At 37.8% G+C, this 18,920-nt stretch overlaps 1 protein-coding gene across 5 annotated transcripts in view; it reads left to right on the forward strand.

Annotated features, from left to right (window-relative positions):
* The window catches only part of atp11c (ATPase phospholipid transporting 11C), a 154,286-nt gene that overhangs the window by 15,658 nt on the left and 119,708 nt on the right, over positions 1–18,920 (forward strand). For 2 of the 5 annotated variants that reach the window (XR_005944043.1, XM_041196040.1), the window contains exons 1-5: positions 1,836–1,908; positions 14,656–14,775; positions 17,855–17,944; positions 18,221–18,301; positions 18,623–18,730. Coding sequence is in view for 4 of the 5 variants with exons in the window: in XM_041196040.1 (XP_041051974.1) it covers positions 1,864–1,908; positions 14,656–14,775; positions 17,855–17,944; positions 18,221–18,301; positions 18,623–18,730 (444 nt within the window). In the remaining variant the exon portion in view is untranslated. Of the gene's footprint in view, positions 1–1,827; positions 1,909–14,655; positions 14,776–17,854; positions 17,945–18,220; positions 18,302–18,622; positions 18,731–18,920 lie in introns of those variants that run through there. The other 3 variants (XM_041196042.1, XM_041196039.1, XM_041196043.1) reach the window with 3 other exon arrangements.

Below are 18,920 nucleotides of genomic sequence, written 5' to 3' on the forward strand. Positions count from 1 at the left end.
AGTTAGATATAGTAATAGGAATGACCTATTTACCTTAGCAGAGGGGTCAAAAATTAAGGGTATAGATTTAACATCATTGATAGGAGGATTAGAGGGGAAATAAAGAAACATTTTTTTTCACTCAGGTGGTAGGGACCTGGAACATTCTGGTTGAAAGGGTGGTAGTGACAGTAGCTCTCAGAGCCACAGTTTAAATAATACTTGAAGGACTATGACCTGCACTGAAGGAAGAAGGTGAGGTTAGGCTGGATAGCTTTTTGTCAATTGGAATGGACGTGATGGGCTGAATGGCCTCCTGTTGTAAGTTTTCTGTGATTCAAGATTCAGACAACTTGGTGTTTTTTCATTAGGATTGTGATGGTAACATTGTCCTCTGGGGCTTAAACTCTCCAACTCCCTTAAAGTGCAGTTCTTTGACTAAGCTTTCGGATATTCCACTTAAAAGCTGCAAAGGAGGAGATATTGTGCCTCTATGAAGAGCCTATGCTGAAGGCAATTTATAAACGCAAGTTGCTGTTATGCCATATAAAACCATAAAGACCGAGTCAACAGTGTTGGGAGCAGGGTGGAGTTTCCAGGGTTTGAGAACACTTGGGGGAAGAGTTCAAGAACAATGGGGAAAATTCTAGGATCAGTGAACATAAGCAAGCTTATCGAAGAGGAGTTTAGCTGCTCTAAGGAAAAAGCAGAGTGGAGAATATTTTGGACATGGAAGTAGGTGCTTTTTGTAATGGAGAGGATATGGATTTGAAAGCTCAGCTTGATGCCAGGTAGGACACTGAGGTTAGAAATAGCCTGATTCAACATGATCCAATTTGGTAAGGCTGGAGGATTGAATTTTGCAGGGGCTGAAAACAGTGGCTTTAGTTTTCCCAATGTTGGGGGTATTGTGCCTCATCTAAGACTGCATATTGGATAGAGGTCAGATAATACAGGCAGTGAAGGGGTTTAAAGAAAAGGTGGTAGTGTGATAGAGTCATGTGTTATCAGTGTACATTTGGAATCTGATCCCAACCCTGGATTTTGCAAGGAGCACCAGGCATATGAAAATGAGGGGGTTATGCTTAGATTATTGGGGGACTCCAGCGATAATGGTCTGACAACTAAAAGAAAGACCTGCATTTTTTTTATAGTACCTTTCACAACTGTAAAAAGTCCTTTTCTAGCCAATTAAGTGCTCTTGAAGTGTAGTCACAGTTTTAATGTCGGAAACATGGCAACCAGTTTGCACAGAGGATTCTCTCACAACAAGCAATCTGATCATGACCACATAATCTGATTTTGTGAATTTGATTGAGGGATGAAAATTGGCCGCATTACCAATTTGTAATAGTGTCCTGGGATTTTTTTTATACTCTTGACCAACTGTGAGCACTGCTGATCAGGCCAGCATTTGTTGCCCATATATAATTGCCCTTCCTGAGAGGACAGGTAGGACCTCGATTTAATGTTTTATCTGAAAGAATAACATCTTGAACAGTACAGTGCTCCCTCAATACAGCGCTGGAATGTCAGCCTTGAATTTTGTGCCCAAGTCCTGGAGTGAGGCTTTGACCCTCAATCTTATGATTCAGAAGTGAGTGCTACCAACTGAGTTGCTACTGACACTACTGCGGTATTTTAGGAACTTCTAAAATGAGAAGACTCAGAAGAATTTAATTAGATTCTGCCTTTGAATCGGTCAAGATGATCTTTTGTCTCCTTTAATTGCAAGTCTTCTGTGTTAAATGCCTGTGTGATGATCCCAGCAGATGTTACTAACGGACAAGCCAGATTCCAGAGTGGAACCCGGCTTGATAGATTCTAACTTTTATTTTTTTGTTTACAGTGGCTACTGAATAGGAGTTCCAAATCTAGCCATCTATGAACTTCTTGAGAATGTTCATAGCTGCCACCAAAAAATTTAAGGTATCACACATTCAAACTGCCAGTGCAAATTATACTTGGCCTTTTCTTGTAGATACTTGCAATTTGTTTTGCATCAGAATTGTAATCAGCTGTTTCTTAATGACCGTGTGCAGAATGGTCTGAGACCTCAATTGTCTTCTCTCTTGCTTCACTGTAAATTTTTCCAATAATTTATAAGCTTAACATCTAATGTAATTTGTGCACGTACAAATCTTTGAATGTGGCACAAATTGAGAAGGCTGCTAAAGCATGTAGGATCCTTGGCTTTAGTAGAGACATGAGTACAAAAGCAAGGAAGTTATGCTAAATGCATACCAAACATACCAACAATATCACAGTACTTTTAGCTTATCCAGCATGATCTTTATAAATCACCTGGTTAGGCCCCAGCTGGAACATTGTGTCATTCATTCAGGATACCACACTTTAGGAAGGATGTCAAGCCATAGAGGGTGTGGAGGAGATTTACTAGAATAGTATCGGAGATGAATGAGTTGAAGTTCATGGAGAGACTGGAGAATCTGGGGTTAGCAAAGAAGTTTAAGGGGAGATTTGATAAAGGCATTCAGAATCATAAGGATTTTTGATAAGAGTAAATAAGGAGAAACTCTTTCCGGGTAGTAGGCAGGTCAGTAACCAGAGGACACAGATTTAAAGTAATTAGCAAAATGATCAGAGGTGAGATAAGAATTGTTTTATGCAACAAGTTATGACCTGGAATGCACTACCTGAAAGGGTGGTGAAAGCAGAGTCAATGGTAACTTTTAGAAGGAAATTGGGTGAATTGTTGAAAGGGAACAGTTTGTCGGAAACAGTTGGTGCTCTGGGGAAGCAGCAGGAATGTGGGAAAATTGGATAGCTCTTTCAAAGAGCCAGCACATCACAATGCCCATCTGCATTATATCATTCTATAACCTGAAGTAACTACCAGAAATTGTCCAACTCGAATGTGTGCATTAACTCGTCTTTTTTCTGAATGCATTCCACGAATTTGACTTCGCTGGTTGCTGCAACCCCAAAAGGACTTGAGGAAGTTTGTTCTGGGAATACTGACGAGCAAATTTCCTGTAACTTAATTAATTTTCTAGCTGTTGATATTCCATATGGAGTCTGGGTTGATACAAAATGGTAAGATACAAAAATGTGCCTGCACAATAATTAAGAGTTTTTGACAGTTTGATCTTTAATAGACCACTTGCATTGTGAAAAATTTTGATTTCAGTTGGAACAAGAATGTTTGCAGGCTGCAGCTGATTTGAAAATATATACCAGATTATTTCAGAAAGCTGCCTACAAACATTTGGGATGTACACAGTATTAAATGTACATGGAGAAAAACTGCACTCCACTGAAAGTAATCCTGCATTTAAAAAACACATGTACGTTTTCTCTAGTGACAAAGCCTTGTCGCCTTCATTACATTTTGAGGAATGAGTACAGAGTTTAACAAGTTTGCACTCCTGTTCCACAATCTTCCAATTCTGTTCTGTACTCTGAGAAGAGATTGCACTTAAATGATTACACTATTCCACTTAACTAGTGGAACATAATACCAATGAAATGGATGGCTGACCTCGGGAGCATTTCCCATCTAGCAAGAATCTTAAAAGGAATTGCTAGAACAGTTTTTTATTGTACCACTTCTCTGGATGGGTGAAAAAAATCTGTGCTCCCAACCTGAGTAGACCTAGAGGCAATCGTGAGTTTACGAATCATTGCTGTATTTAAATTGGCCTTTGATTTTTCACTTCTTGTTTTGACATTGTGATAAAACTATTTGCCATTCACTTCAATGGAAGTAGTTTTAAAGTGGAATTACAGGCTTTTAAGTCATGACAAACATTAAGTTTTTTTTTATTGGCATGTCATTGTGAGCATTTAGGAACATAACACAATTAGGAGCAGGAGCAGGCCATTCAGTCCCTCGAGCCTGCTCTGCCAATCAATAAGATCATGGCTAATCTGACTGGCCTGAACTCCATTTTCCTGCCTATACCCATTAACTCTTGACTCCCTTGTCAATCAACAGCCTGTGTAACTTGGCCTTGAATATATTGAGTGACCCAGCCTCCACTGCTTAGTGGGAAAGAGAATTCCACCCTCTGAGAGAATAAATTCCTCCTCATTAAATAGGTGACCCCTTATTTTGAAACTGTCCCTTAGTTCTTGATTTCTCCTAAGAGGGAGAACATCCTCTCAGCTTCTGCCCATCAAGCCCCCTCAGAATCTTATAAGATTCAATAAGATCACTTATAATTCTTCTAAACCCCAATGACTATCAGCCCATCCCGCTCAGTCTATACTCTTAAGACTAGCCCTGCACCCCAGGAATCAGCCTGAGAAACATTACTGAACTGACTCCAATACAATAGGTAAGGTGGCCAAAACTGTACATGTACTCCAGATGCAGTATCACCAATGCCCTGTACAATTGTAGCAAGACTTCCCTAATTTTATACTCTGATCTCCTTGCAATCAAGACCAACATTCCATTTGCTTTGCTAATTACTTGCTGTCTCTGCAGGCTAACTTTTTTGTGCTTCATGTACAAGTTCACTCAGAACCCTCTGTACCACAGCATTCTTCATTCTCTCTCCATTTAAATAATACTCTGCTTTTCTATTCTTCCTGCCATACTGAGCAACCTCACATTTTCCCAAATATTTGCCCATTCACTTAACCTATCTATATCCCTTTGCAGACTCTTTGTACGCTCCTCGCAACTTGCTTTCTTACTATCTTCGCATAGTAAGCAAATTTGGCTACACTAATTGGTACCTTCATCCAAGTCATTAATATAGATTGTAAATAGCTGAGGCATTACAGATCCCTGCAGCACTCCACTAGTTGCAGTTTGTGAACCTGAAAATGATCCATTTATCCTAAATTTCTGTTTCCTGTCAGTCAGCCAGTCCTCTATCCATGCTAATACATCACCCCTAACACTGTATATTTTTATCGTGTAATAAAAGTAACCTTTTATGTGGCACCCTATCGATTCCAAATATGCTACAACTATTGGTTCCCTTTTTTCACCCTGTTTGTTACATCATCTAATAATTCTAATAAATTTGGCTGAATCTTTTTTCAAAGGTTCCTCTGCAAATGCCTTCAAATAGCAAGCAGGATGTGGTTGGCTTAAAGGTTTTAAGAGACCATTATATGTGTAGCTCTTAGCCTATCTGTCTTGAGTAATAACCTGCTCACTTTTGGGTTTCTGAAAACTCAATGCCTTTTCAATCTAGTATTGTGCTGAAGTCTCGAGGTTAGGCTTTGTAAACAAATGGCAGATGATTGACATTATATAGGAACTGTTAGTAGAAGCTAGTGAGTTGAGAGCCTCCAGGAAAGTATACAGACCAGTCTAACTATTTAGTAGCCTTTATATAAACTTATTTGTAGCAGTCTATTTTAGAGAGTGTCTTGTGAAGTAGTAATATGGAATAATTTGAGTGCTATTATGAATTCACATCTGTTTGAACCTGTGAAAGTATATATGTATTATTGTGGCCCAACTTTGACTTATTGTCATATATAGTTAGAAGTCTCTTCCTCCAAAAGACTTATTTTAGCAGTATGTCTATATCTGGAGAATAAAACACTCTGCAGGTGTAACGGTTATCATTCTTTGAATTAAAGTTGACTTTTAAATGCAACTTTTCCACTACATGAGTTCTCTGACTATCCTGATACTGTACCAAATTTTACAGGCGCTATCCCATAGATGATTGTTGACATTATGAGAACTTAGATTCTGGGGTTGCATACGAACCCCCATATGTAATTTCAGTTGGTGAAAAGACGTAAATAGTGGTGACTGGTGTGAATGACACTAAGCTTGTACTAAATTGTAAACCATAATGTCCAGTTTGTATTCCATTAGAGTCAGTACTCCAGTTTTATTTGACCGTGAATAATGGTCAGTTCGTTACTGCCTTTGGGGCTCAGGTGGGTAAGTTTAATTGGAACTGGTACAGCTTGCGAATTGCATTTGGGCATTTTTTGTTAACTGCAGTGGTGGAAACCATTGCCAAATCGCCTTGACACTACCTAAAGGAGCCAATGTGTCTACTCAAAAACAAGACCTTGAACTTTGTTCAGCTAAACCTGTTCAAATATCGATCAGTGTTTTCGTTAAAGTGCAAAAAATTGCAGACATGAACTAGTGTTTCATAATCGGCTCTGCCAGTGAAAACTGAGCACTCTACAGCAGAACTTGAGGATATTGGCAGAGTTGAGAATAGATTTTGGAATAGAATGGTAAGTGGTGTAAACACAAATTGCATGTGAAAAATGAGGACCTTAGAAGTACAAACTAATGTTTACCATCTGGATATAATTTCTAAAAAGTGTAACTTTTATCTTGTCAGCTATTAAAAAGTGTTACTGCAATGATTGTAGTGTGTGTTGCAAAGCAATTCAAAAGATTTCTGTGAACTTCCTGGGATAGACTACAGTGATAACTCTAAATTCTATTCTCATTAACTTGATCCTCTGGTGTTAGTGATCTATTGGAATTCCATTGTGTGTCGGTATAGTCAGTTTTTTTCACAAAAATTGTATTTTTTTTTTCTGATTTGAAAATGTAACTGTTTGCAGAGTGTGTTTGGGCTATGCAGTATTTAAGTTACCTAAGCCAGATAAGAGTAATCCAAATACCTTAAATAATGGATAAATAGCATTGGCCCTAGGTCGGCTGATTTCACCCCCACCACCGCCACCATTCCTGCTGGCTCCCTTTTCTCCCAACTGATCATTTCCCTTCTGTTCGCTGCTTTTACCATGCCTTTCATCACTGCTTGTCTCAAGGCAGCCCCCTCATCTCAGAGTTTCTGTACTTTGGAAAATGTCAATGAGTTTGAGCTTTTAATGATGGAAATATATGCTCAGCCCTTTGGGGTAGAGTAGTAAGTGGGTCTGAATGATGTGAGGAGGGCCAGGAGATTTCGGCTTAGTTGCTGTCAGTGCACACCACTGTTTCTCCACCCCAAAGAATCCTAACCTTCCATGCAAACAGTGTCCAACCAACCTTCATGTCTGTTCACTCCAAGTTCCCACCATAGCCATAACTTAAGACCTTTGATTTGCATGGTTGCAAATATATAATTTTTAAAGCAATGTGGATTCCATATTGTACCTTCATCAAGGAAGCTTATCAGTTTTGCACAATTTAAATAAGATACTTTTTAGGGGTTTACTTAGTATAGCTTGGAATGTTCTAGAAGAATGTTAACTGCATTTGATCTGCCACTTAGCATATCCTTTGAGTGAATACTTGAAAACATCTCTTGTAGATTAAAAATTGTCTTTTTTTCTTAATGCCTGTGGAGCACAAAAGTTAGAGGCCCCAGTACCAGTTAGGAGCATCTAGGAATGGGCAATAAATGCAGCCTTGCCAGCATTAAAAATCCTGGTGTGGATTGAATTGAATCAATTTCATCACTATGGCGTCAGTTGGCCCATAATTGATTAATGTGAAATAATGGCTGAATATTGTAATGTTAAGCCCAATTTCTAAAATTTAATATTATGTAAAGATTAAGTGTATGGAGATGCACAGCATTCTGATCCTTGCACAATTGTGTGTTAGCCCAACTTTTATGTTGTGTACATTGTGTCTTTGTTAACGCTGGGCCTTCCTTGCTAATTGGAGAGGTGAACGGTTAGATGTTTTGTGAAAATAAGTTAAAGCCAAGTTTTCCAGTTAAAATGATAGGTCTGGCTCTCTAGGCTAATCCAGGATTCTAGGGCCCTAGATAAACCTGAACAAATTGATTTTGAACCCCATGTTGCTCATTAACATTACATCTTTTTACTATATTTAGTTGTTTCAAACTGTTACACCGTTTTGGCTGACAGAGCCTTTGTTTATAATGTGCTTCTGTTAGAAATCCATTACAATACTGGATAATCTGATTTATATAAATTGATTTGGTCATGTTAACTACAGCCAAATCACAGCAATAGACTTTGCTCCCAAATTGTTGACTTGTTCTGTTAAATTGTTTGTTCTTTGTCATGTGGACAGATGAAAAATACACAGCTGAAAAGTGATGAAAAGGGGTTGTTTGAACTGGATAGCTTTTCCATGTCACCTTAATTACTAAATATTTTTTGAGCCTTTTAGAGAACTTAGTTACTGTAATGTATGTCTTTGAACTTGTCACACATCTTTAAAGAAATGTATTTTAATTAAAATAATGGTAAAAGATAAACTACCACTTATGATTCCTTGATTTCCTCTTTTTTGTACTCGTAATATGAAGCTGATTTACTCATGCTTTGTATCCTCTCTCACTTTTAATCTTTGTTTTTGTTGAAAAGATTTTGAGATGTTTGATACATGGAACATTGCCTGGTTTAACAAGATCTGTTTTATTGTACCAACCTGATATAAATCTCCCTCATTGCCTGTGATTGACTTTCAGTTCCAGAGCTGGGGGTTCTAACTCCAAAATGCCATCAAAAATTCTCCACGGTTTGCAGTAGCCCATTCATTCTCTTTTTGATGCTTTTGTTTAGAACCATACAGATTACACATTTCTGTGGCAATGTATTTAGAAATACTGGCATGTTAGAATAAGATCTATTGTATTTACACCAATTTTCAGTAAATAAAATAAACCTATTATGTAAGTGAGAATCAGAACCTGAATACTTGATCAAGAGTCAACTAAAACAGCTTGGAGTCTATTACACTTAACTGGAGACATGATGTCTACATTGCTTGCAAAGAACTGCAGTCCAGAGAGTTGTTTTGTTTGGGCATTGGAGCTAAATTAGTTTCAAAGCATTCAATGAACCCTGAAAAGCTACATCATCATGGAGATTGGCAGAGCTTAAGAACGTTTTCCAGCTTCTTCAGTTTATCTGTTTGCTGGAATAAAGGATTAGTTGCAGTTTGGACCTTGTGTGGTTGACAGCTCCCATAGAAGCTCTGGGAACTGTTGGGTGCAGTTAAGGCTTAGGAGAAACCCTGGAAGCCATTTCTTGCTCGGTGCGGTTAGGAGATGGAGTTCAGCAACACCAAAGGGCAGTGCCAGCGCCAGCTTAGTGAAGCTAGCGGTCTGTGAAAGAGTTGGAACTGGTGCCAGTAATTAGAGGTGGAAGTATGTCTTTGTGAATCATGGAACACAACCTCAGGAGAAATTAAGCAGTTGTTGAGGCAGTCTGAGTTGGAACGGCTTTTGAGGGAATTCAGAGGCTCGATCTTCGAAAGTGAAGAGTTGAAATCCCTCATGAGGGAAATGGTTTTGTGATCCAGTGATCACCCGAAGGTGTGGGTTGCTGAGAAATCCATGGCATCTGCCTTGGTCACATCTGCCATTTAATGTGCAGTGTGGTGTATTTGACCAGTTTCCCTGTTAATTCATTTTTACCTCACGTTAATTCCGGATATCCGAATGTAAGCTAGGTATTGTAGATTGTTTTAGTTTTCTGACTTTGTATAGTAAAGTTTATTTTGTTTGTTTAAAACCAATGGAATCTTGTAGCTTTATTCTCCTAGTGTGTAACTGGGGTTTCAAATTTTGTCTAATTTAAGCAAGAGGTTACAGATCCCTAACTGGATCATAACACTGACGTGTTTGAGAGTTAGTGAGTTTGTGGTAATGTCACTGAGCTAGTAATTCAGAGCTTTAGGTTAATGCTGTAGGGAAGGGTGTTCAAATCCCACCATGGCAGCTGGTTGTGTCAAGGAAACAAGAAATTGTAATTTTCCTTCTGTTAATAACCTTGTCATATTTCTTATGTACTGGAAGATAGGCTGTTAGGGGTTTATAAATATGGTAATTGGAGTAAAAGCCAGAGGTTCTGCAAGAGTCTAAAGCCAACAGGAAGAAGTGGTTTTGATATGTTAATGAACCAAGAAGGACTTCAATCAGAGATTTACATAAAACAGTAACTGGAGTAGATTTGAATTGAGTTGTTTTAGTTCAACATGGGATGTGCAGGTTATAAAAAGGAGTAAGTAAATAAGGTAAAGATAGGGTGAGTTTTTTGAAAGCCTAAGAGCAAAAGTAAAGAGAGCAGGTTATAGAGATATGAGGAGAAAAAGCCAGCTAGCTATTAACGTGGAATTACTGCAATCTTCCACACCCAGGAGAAAGAGGTTTTAAGTCTTGTTCCTTTCAGGATAGGAACTATTCTGCTGCACTGCGCTCTCTCAAAATGTGGTCACCTGATCAGGGGCCAATTAAAACGTTGTTGCCAGGAGTCCATTGTGGCACCATCCTGTCTTTTGTGGCACACTCTGTTCCAGGACTGCAACATTGTATATATCTCTCACCCTGTTCCAGTGGACATGTATTTCAAACGCAGCCATTCTAACTTTAAATCAAAAGTCCAACAGAAAATAAAAAGATATGTTCCTTAGTGGTAAAAATTACTGGAATTCTATAGATTTTGAAATCTATAAGGATAGTTGCTGAACAGAAAAGGGGAAGTATAGCTCTGAAGATAGTTAAGATCTTGTGGAACCATTTTAAAGTACTGTTTACTGTGTGAAGCTTAGTTGCATTTCTTAGTGCAAGGCAAATTTGAGAAAGAAAACAGGAATACAATATACTTAATTGCTCATACCAAATTGCAATCTGTTCTTCTGACACCACAACCAATGAAGGTACATAGCCTCTTTAACCAAGAATGTAGAACAAAAAAATAGATGGTCGAGAAAACATTCCTGTGATACTAATGTTGTCCGTGAACCAATTATGACTAGGCTTTATTTTCAGATAATTGTCTGTTTCCCAAATGCTTTTAGACTCATCCTGTTTTGGCCATAAAGTAGCAGTAATTAACCGCTGTTTAATAATAGCATTTTTGGGGAGGCAATGGCATGGTGATATTGTCACTGAACTAATATTCCAGATACCCAAGGTAATACTCTGTGGACCCGGGTTCGAATCTCACCAAGGCAAATAGTGAAATTTGAATTGGATAAAAAATCTGGAATTAAGTCTAATGAAACTATTGTCGACTGTTGTAAAAACCCATCTGGTTCATTAACGTTCTTTTAGGGAATGAAATCTGCCGTCCTTATCTGGTGACTCCAGACCCACAGCAATGTGGTTGGCTCTTGAATGCCCCCTGAAATGGCCTAGCAAACCACTTAGTTCTCAAGGGCAATTAGGGATGGGGAATAAATGCTGGCCCACACCCTATGAATGGATTTTTTTTTTAAAAGTACATTTTTGTTTTTGGTTACAGTATTGAATTTTGTCACGCGTTGTTGTCGTAATTGTGCTCTCACTTACTTGAGATATAGATGCTGTTTTTCATGCTCTGGTTGCTTGACAGTGGTTTGAAAAGCTAACTTGGCAAAGCAGCTGGATGGGACTTCGCACCAGCTGGCATGAGCTTGTTGATAGACAAATCAGCGAAGCTGCATTAATAATTTTATTTTGATAATTCAGATTTCAGTCTTTTCATCAGTATTTAGATAGCTTTTATCCTGCTGGTACAATGTTGTTGTTCTCAATTTGTGTTCTCTGTTTCAAAAAGAGGCAACTGAAAATTAGGTCATTTTTCACACCTCTTGCCACCCTTGTAACCAGTACAGTTGGCAGGTCCAGTAATGTTTTTTTTTTAAAAATCCTGAATCTGAACACTAACTATAACAGTGTAACGTGCAATAACTTTTTAAATTTGAAAATGCAATCTGTAATTTTGCTGTACATGTTGTACCCCTTATTTGTGTATAACTGTTCTATGACAGTTTCGCATTTGTACTAGATTAATTCTGGAAGTTTCGTATCCCCAAACCTATACCCATAGCATTACTAATGCAGTCTGAAGGGGGGAAAAACATTCTGGCCTGTCTTTCCATGGGACATCCGGTATTATGGAAATAGTGACTTCTTAACATGTAGAGGTGTAGCTTAGAGATATTGTGAATGTATTTACATGTAGGAAAACTATATTATTAATAGAAATAAAATCAAAAAAATGCTGGGAAAAACTCAGATCAGGCAATGTTTGTGGTCAGAGGAAGGTAGAGTCAGAGTTTTAAGTTGACCTGAAATGTTAAAAAATTTGCTGTGCTCATTTAGAATAACTTTTCACTTCTGCAATTTTAAAAAAAAAACTAGATTAATAATGAAGATGGCTGTGAGTAGTGCACCGTTATTTTTTTCATATCTTTTGCCATCCCCATTATACCTGTTACACTCATTATACCTGTTGCTAAATTCTCAAAATTGTCCCAGAATTGTGCTTCTGAAGATTTTTACCTTACATCCTTACAAGCTTACATCCTTTGTACTTAAGACCCTTTATTAAATGTCTGAGCTGCACTACAGCATTGTTTTCACAAGCATGAAATAGAATCATAGAAAGTTTACAGAAAGAGGCCACTTGGCCCATCATCTCTGTGCCGGCTGAAAAACGAGTCACCCAGCGTAATGAGTGAGGTTTTCTGCCTCCGCTACCTTTTTAGGCAATGAGTTCCAGACCCCACAAATCCCTGGGTGAAAAAGATGTTTCCTCAACTCCCCTCTAATCTTTCTACCAATTACTTTAAACTTATGTTACTTTTAATCCCAGTCACTGACCTCACTGCTAAAGTAAATAGGTCCTTCCCATCCACTATTTCCAGGCCCCTCTCAGTTTTGTACATCTCAATCAAATCTCCCCTCAGCCTCCTCTGTTCCAAGGAGAACAACCCCAGTCTATCCAATCTTTCCTCATAGCTGCAATTTTCCAGCCCTGGCAACATCCTCATAAATCTTTTCTGTAGTGCAATTACATCCATTCTCTAACAAGGTGACCAGAACTGCACACAGTACTCAAGTTGTGACCCAACTAATGTTTTATATGGTTCCAACATAACCTCCCTGCTCTTATATTCTACGCTTCAGCTAATAAATGAGAGAATTCCATTTGCTGCCTTAACCACCTTATCAACCTGCAGGAATCGGTGGACATTCACTCCAAGGTTCCTCACTCCCTCTACACCTCTTCAGTATCCTCCCATTCATTGTGAATTTCTTTGCCTTGTTTGACTTCCCCAAATGCATCATCTCACGCTTGCCTGGGTTGAATTCCATTTGTCACTTTTCTGCCCACCTGACCACTGCATTAATATCTTTTCTGTAGTCTCCAGCTATCTTCCTCGCTATCAATCACACGGCCAATTTATGTCATCTGCAAACTTCTTGATCCTTCCCCATTTATGGAAATGCCATCTCAGGAACTAATTTTCCCAATGATCGTACATAATGGGGATGTAATTCTCATCCTGCCCATCCAAGTAAAAGGTTAATTTACTTTCGTTTAACACTGCAAACCTTGATGGATAATCCCTTGATGGTGTGGTCAGAAGGTGAAAGGTATTTTCAGAACAACCAGAGTCTTATTTTGTGGTAGGTAGCAATGACTGAGAGAGAATTCAGGTAGCATCAGAACATCTGGGGGAAATGATTAAAGACAATGAATTGAGAGAGAGGGCATTCTACTGGTATTTGTTTTTCATGTGTAGAACCTTTATAGAAAGAATAAAGCTTGCAGTTTTGCAAGACAAAGATTTTTCTTGAAATAAATTTAAGGAATTTGCATTGCTCAAATGTAATTGTTCATTACTTGGGAAGAGTCAAAACTTGGCAGCCTGAAGTGTATTCAGGGTGTTGGAATTTTCTTTTGAAGCTGTACTATTTGTTTTCTTCTCTGTTTGGTTCAGTAATGTAAACATGCAGTGTTTATGTAGTAAATGAAAGAGAACTTACAAGGGTTCGGTAATACTACACAATGGCTTTACTGAGCTTTGTCTCATATACTCTATCGCGGTGTTACTTATGGGCACTTGTCAGAGGCTAGAAGATTTGGAACATGCCTCTAGAAAAGAAACTGCATTTCTTTAAATAAGTTGCAAAGACCACTTACACAAAGCTAAAACAAAAACAAAAATACCTGGAAAAACTCAGCAGGTCTGACAGCATCTGCGGAGAAGGATACAGTTGACGTTTTGAGTCCGTATGACTCTTCAACAGAACTAAAAAATATAGAAATGAGATGAAATATAAGCTGGTAGAGGGGGCTGGAACAGGTAAAGCTCGATAGGGGGCCAGTGATAGGTGGAGGCCAAGAAGAGACTGCCAAAGATGTAAGACACAAAGCTAATATTGTGTGTCTACTCCTCTCCATGTCTTTAGCAGCCTTCTTGGACCCAGCTTTTTGGACAAACCTACTAAATCTCCCACCATACCTTGGTGTCTCTTAAAAAAAAGATTAACCCTAGAGGTCATGCTTCATATTCAAGCCTGCATATAATGCAAGCTGTTTACTTTCGCGTGTTCTCTAGTATAGTTGTATTAAATGCAGGTGCTCTGACCATTTATTGCCACATTAAACAATGGCAAAACTTCACTTGGCATAGCTGCAGTAATGAGACATATGTATATATTCGATTAGCCTTGGTGTAAATATTTCACAGTATTTAAGTTTCAAAAAGATAGAAGTCACTAGATATTAACCTCCAATGCAAGCTCGTAAATACTTAGTCAAAGTAACCATCCTTTGCATCATCTGATAAGATTGGTTACATGGAGAAGCTATGTATTAATGTTTTTCATAAAAGTTGCTGGAAAGAAAATGTCGTCCGTGTTTATGCGAAATGAATTTAGTTTCGAGCTTCATGTTATTAGGTCAAGTATCTTGGCTTTCTTGCACCAGTGGAACGGGACAAAATGAAAAGATAAACCTGTGAATCTATTATTGCAACTTAATCAACGAAAAATCTTTTTTTTAAAAAAGTGTGCTGGGGAGGAAAAACGAGTTGACAGCCGCACGGTTTATGTTGGCCATCATCCAACTCCTGGGATAGAAACATTTCTTCCTCAGACTTTTTGTGACAACAGAATAATTTCTTCAAAGGTAAGCCTGTTCCTAACTTGCCTCAAAATATTCCTATGCAGTATAAAGTTTACCTGTTCTCCCAAGTTAATAATCATTGGAACTGCATTATTTAGTTTTGATTTTTTTTTAAAAATTCATTCTTTAATCTACGTGTTTATTTCAGAATTGACATGAAGGGATGTGGGAAGAAATGGTAACCAAGTAAAAATAAAGTGCTGGAAAATCTCAGCAGATCCCACAGCATCTGTGGAGAGAGAAACAAGAGTTAATGTTTTGAGTCCAATGTCAGAACTGAAGAGAGGTAGAAATGTGGTGGTTTTATGCTGGTAAGGGATAAGTCGGGTTAGAGGGCAGGGAGATTAAATGACCAATGTTGATGTCATGGAACAAAAGGTAAAGAGAGTGGGAATGGTAGTAATTGCTCACATTTCTATCATTGGTCTGCTGCACTGTTCCAGTAAAACCCAACGCAAGGTTGAGAAACAGCACCTCATCTTCCAGTTAAGCACTTTACAGCCTCCTGGACTCAGCATTGAATTTAATAACTTCAGGCTGTGAATTCTGCCCTTCATTTTGTATTTCCCCAAACCCACAAGTGCCTGTCTGTATCTTGTTCTCATGTTTTGCTTTCAGACAGTGCTGACTTTTTTTCTACTGTTAACACCTACTCTATTCCTTTACTCTTAGAATTCCCACACTTTGCCTTTTGTTCCATGACATCTTTGTCATTTAATCTCCCCACCTTCTAACCTGTCCCTGACCTTGCCTTTTGCTCCATCTGACCCAGCACCCTCCCCCTGCCCCATATTGTAAAACCCATCACATCTCTACCTCTTTTCAGTTCTGAAGAGGTGCCATATTGGACTTGAAATGTTAACTGTTTCTGTCTCCCACAAATGCTGCCAGACCTGCTGAGTTTTTCCAGCACTTTATTTTTGTTTCAGATCTTCAGCATCTGCAATATATTGCTCTTATTTAGGAAGAAATGGTTTCTTGTGCTATGGAGATTGAGGTAACAAGGGAGGTTAATGATGTCCAAGGCAATTGGGTGTTGGCAAGAGCTGAAGAGGTGAAGTTATGGCTGCACCAGTCTGTCAGCCAGGCAGTGGTGGAGTGTGACAACAGCAGTAAAATTGAATGTTAATGAGAAAACCTAAAGCTAGATATTTTTGGCGTACATTTGGAAGTTGACTTCTTGCTTAAATGTGAATTTCTCCAGTCGAATGTGCCTGCTAAGTTGGAGTATATGCAAGGCTTTGCAGAGAAACCTTTTAAACCAGCTTAATAATGTTATTTTAAAAATTATACTTTGGGTCTCTTCTGGGATTCTCTATCACCCTTCATAATACTTCCTAGTATTGTTTTCACTTCCAATCATTTTGAAATATAAGAAACCTTACACACTAGCAGTGATGATGGAACTGGTTATTATTTTTCCAACTCCAGAAGTGATGTTGAATGTCTGTTTCATGTGAACATGTAAGAAGTGCTTATTACATCTATATTTTGAGAAATAGAGAGTTAAACCCTTAAGTTTTCTGTTTGTATCTAGACAATATCCAAAAGTTAAAATTGACTTTATACCTTTGCTTCTGTGCTGGTTGGCCGACTTAACATTGTGGGGTTTTTTTTATTGCTTTGCTTAAAGCATCTCCAGGGAAGGTTAACACTTATTCTACCAGAGCGGCAGCTTTATAGGCTAATAATAGATCTGCCCCACTTACTGGAGTATGTAGTAGCTGTAGCACTCCTCCATTTTACTGCATTTATCTCTCCCAAACCAAAATTAATTTTGGAAGAAGTTAAGTCTATGTCTGATTCCGAAGAAAATGGACCTCTTACTGTAAAGTTGGCTCAACTCCTTTGCTTGCAGTGCTGTGTTCAGGTTCTTAAGATTTGTGTGGAGATGGCACATGGGGACGATTGGATCCCTTACCAATAATTTTCATTCTTCAAAGGGAGTTCTTCCATACATGATGTATATTGGGACATTTTCATATGTTAAAGGCTCTTTATATAAATGCAAGTTATTGTTCATTCCTGCCATTGAACCTTTACAGCTATTTCTAAATCAGAACTGATATAATTCTGTGTTTTGTGTTGAGCTGGTTAGAGTAAAAGTAATTCATTGTGCTAAGGCAAGAAAGGTTCACATCTTGGGTTAATCAACAAACAATGCTCAGTTGTGGTTTTTCATCTATTTTGATAAAATCCCTGGAAAAGCAATTTTTGGTGCTTGCTTCAGCAGCATATATATTAAAAATGGACCAATGCAGAGAGGATGCCCACAGCTTTTATTTGTAGTTGCACATTTTTTTTTGTAGTATTCCATATTAAGTCAGTTGAATTAATAAAGTTATGGTTGTTAAGTAATAATAGAGAATTGTAGTCCAGCATTTGGCCATATTGTACCTGATTTGGGAACCATCTGATGCAGTAAGAAACCAAATTAATAGACAATTTTCTAAAATCTGCATTCACTAAAGACTTTGAGTAACATTTAAAAAAAACACTTAATCCAATTGATGTTCATTATGCAATGCCTTGACTGCAAACATTTATTCACTAAAAGTCTGTGTAAACATAAGTATCTACAGAGCAGAAAGATTAACATGCCAATAAAATTACCTATTAGCTTTAATAGTGTGTTTGGGGAGAATGTGTGTAGACCATAGGAGTATAACATGGGTTTTTAAAATGACAAAGGGATTCAATGTGGTAAATGCAAAGAAACATTTTTCTCAGCAAGCCTTAATTTAAGCTGAGCAGTTAGCAACAAACTCACGGTATTGTTTCTTAAAAGGTCATGGAAATCTAGAACAACTTACTTTGGAAAAGATTGGATGTTGAGCTAACTGAAAAATTCAGAGCTGAAATCGATAGATTTTTTTTGTTAGGTTAGGGTATTGAGGAAAATAGAGAATGTGGTTAAATGAAGCAGTACAAATCGGCCAAACTCGTAGTAAAACAGGCACAAGGAGCTAAATGGTTTACTCCTGTTTCTGTTCATTCTTATGTTGCTGTTCGAAAGCAATGAGAATGAAAACTTTTGAGATGGTCGTTAAACTTACCTCCTCTTTCCTTTCTTCACTTGCAGTATACATACTGGAACTTTATTCCAAAAAATCTGTTTGAACAGTTCAGAAGAATTGCAAATTTTTACTTTCTTATCATATTCCTTGTACAGGTAAGCTGAAATACTTGAGGGAAAACTGGCATTTTATTAGTAATATATGAAACAAATAATTTGATGCTGCTTTGAATCTGCAGTCCTTTATTAAAATGCATGTTTTTCCTGGTTATTGTAGCAATTGTTGTTCTTAAGCAGATTATACTTTTTAATTAATGTAAATGTTGCTATCCTGATGTTTAAGCACTTTGCCATTGCCTAGATTGAACATTTTCTTAACATTCCTGTGCTTAAAAACAGTATTTACTGTAATTATCAATTTTTCCCCCTCAGGTTATTGTTGATACTCCAACTAGCCCAGTAACAAGTGGACTGCCTCTCTTTTTCGTGATTATTGTAACTGCAATCAAACAAGTAAGATGTTGCGTAATCTTACCGTGTAGTACAGAATTCCACATAAAACCTCTGATTTAATCTAAAGCAAGTTTACTTATTAAGAACCGACTTAACGTGAACAATTTGTTTATTCTTTACAAGACAGACTTCCTTTTTTCTTGGTACTGTGATAATGCCAGCAAGGCAGCATTTATTTTCTTGTGCATTTGAATAATATGCAGATACTCAAGTAGAAAAGTGTATTAATGTACAAACAATCCTTGCATCCAAATAATTCACAAAGTAATTGAACATTACTAAGCTCACTGTTCATGTTTTATTGCTTTTTACACTTCACAGGGCTATGAAGATTGGCTCAGACACAAAGCAGATAATTCTGTCAATAAAAGTCCTGTATATGTTGTTGATGGAGGAAGAACAGTAGAAAAACAGAGTGAGAAAATTCAGGTACTTTTTGGCACTTTAAAACTTACTTTGCATGAAATGCCCCAATTCTCTTGATGCTTTACTATGTTGAAAATCAAATAATTTAATAAGTAATCGTATGTACCAAAGTGTTTCTTATAAAATATTGCTTCTGTTGGATTCCGACATAGTGCTAGCTCTGAGTAAATTAACAGGTGTACTTGATTAAATC

This window comes from Carcharodon carcharias, chromosome 9, assembly GCF_017639515.1.
Source record: "Carcharodon carcharias isolate sCarCar2 chromosome 9, sCarCar2.pri, whole genome shotgun sequence".
NCBI classification, from domain to species: Eukaryota; Metazoa; Chordata; class Chondrichthyes; order Lamniformes; family Lamnidae; genus Carcharodon; species Carcharodon carcharias.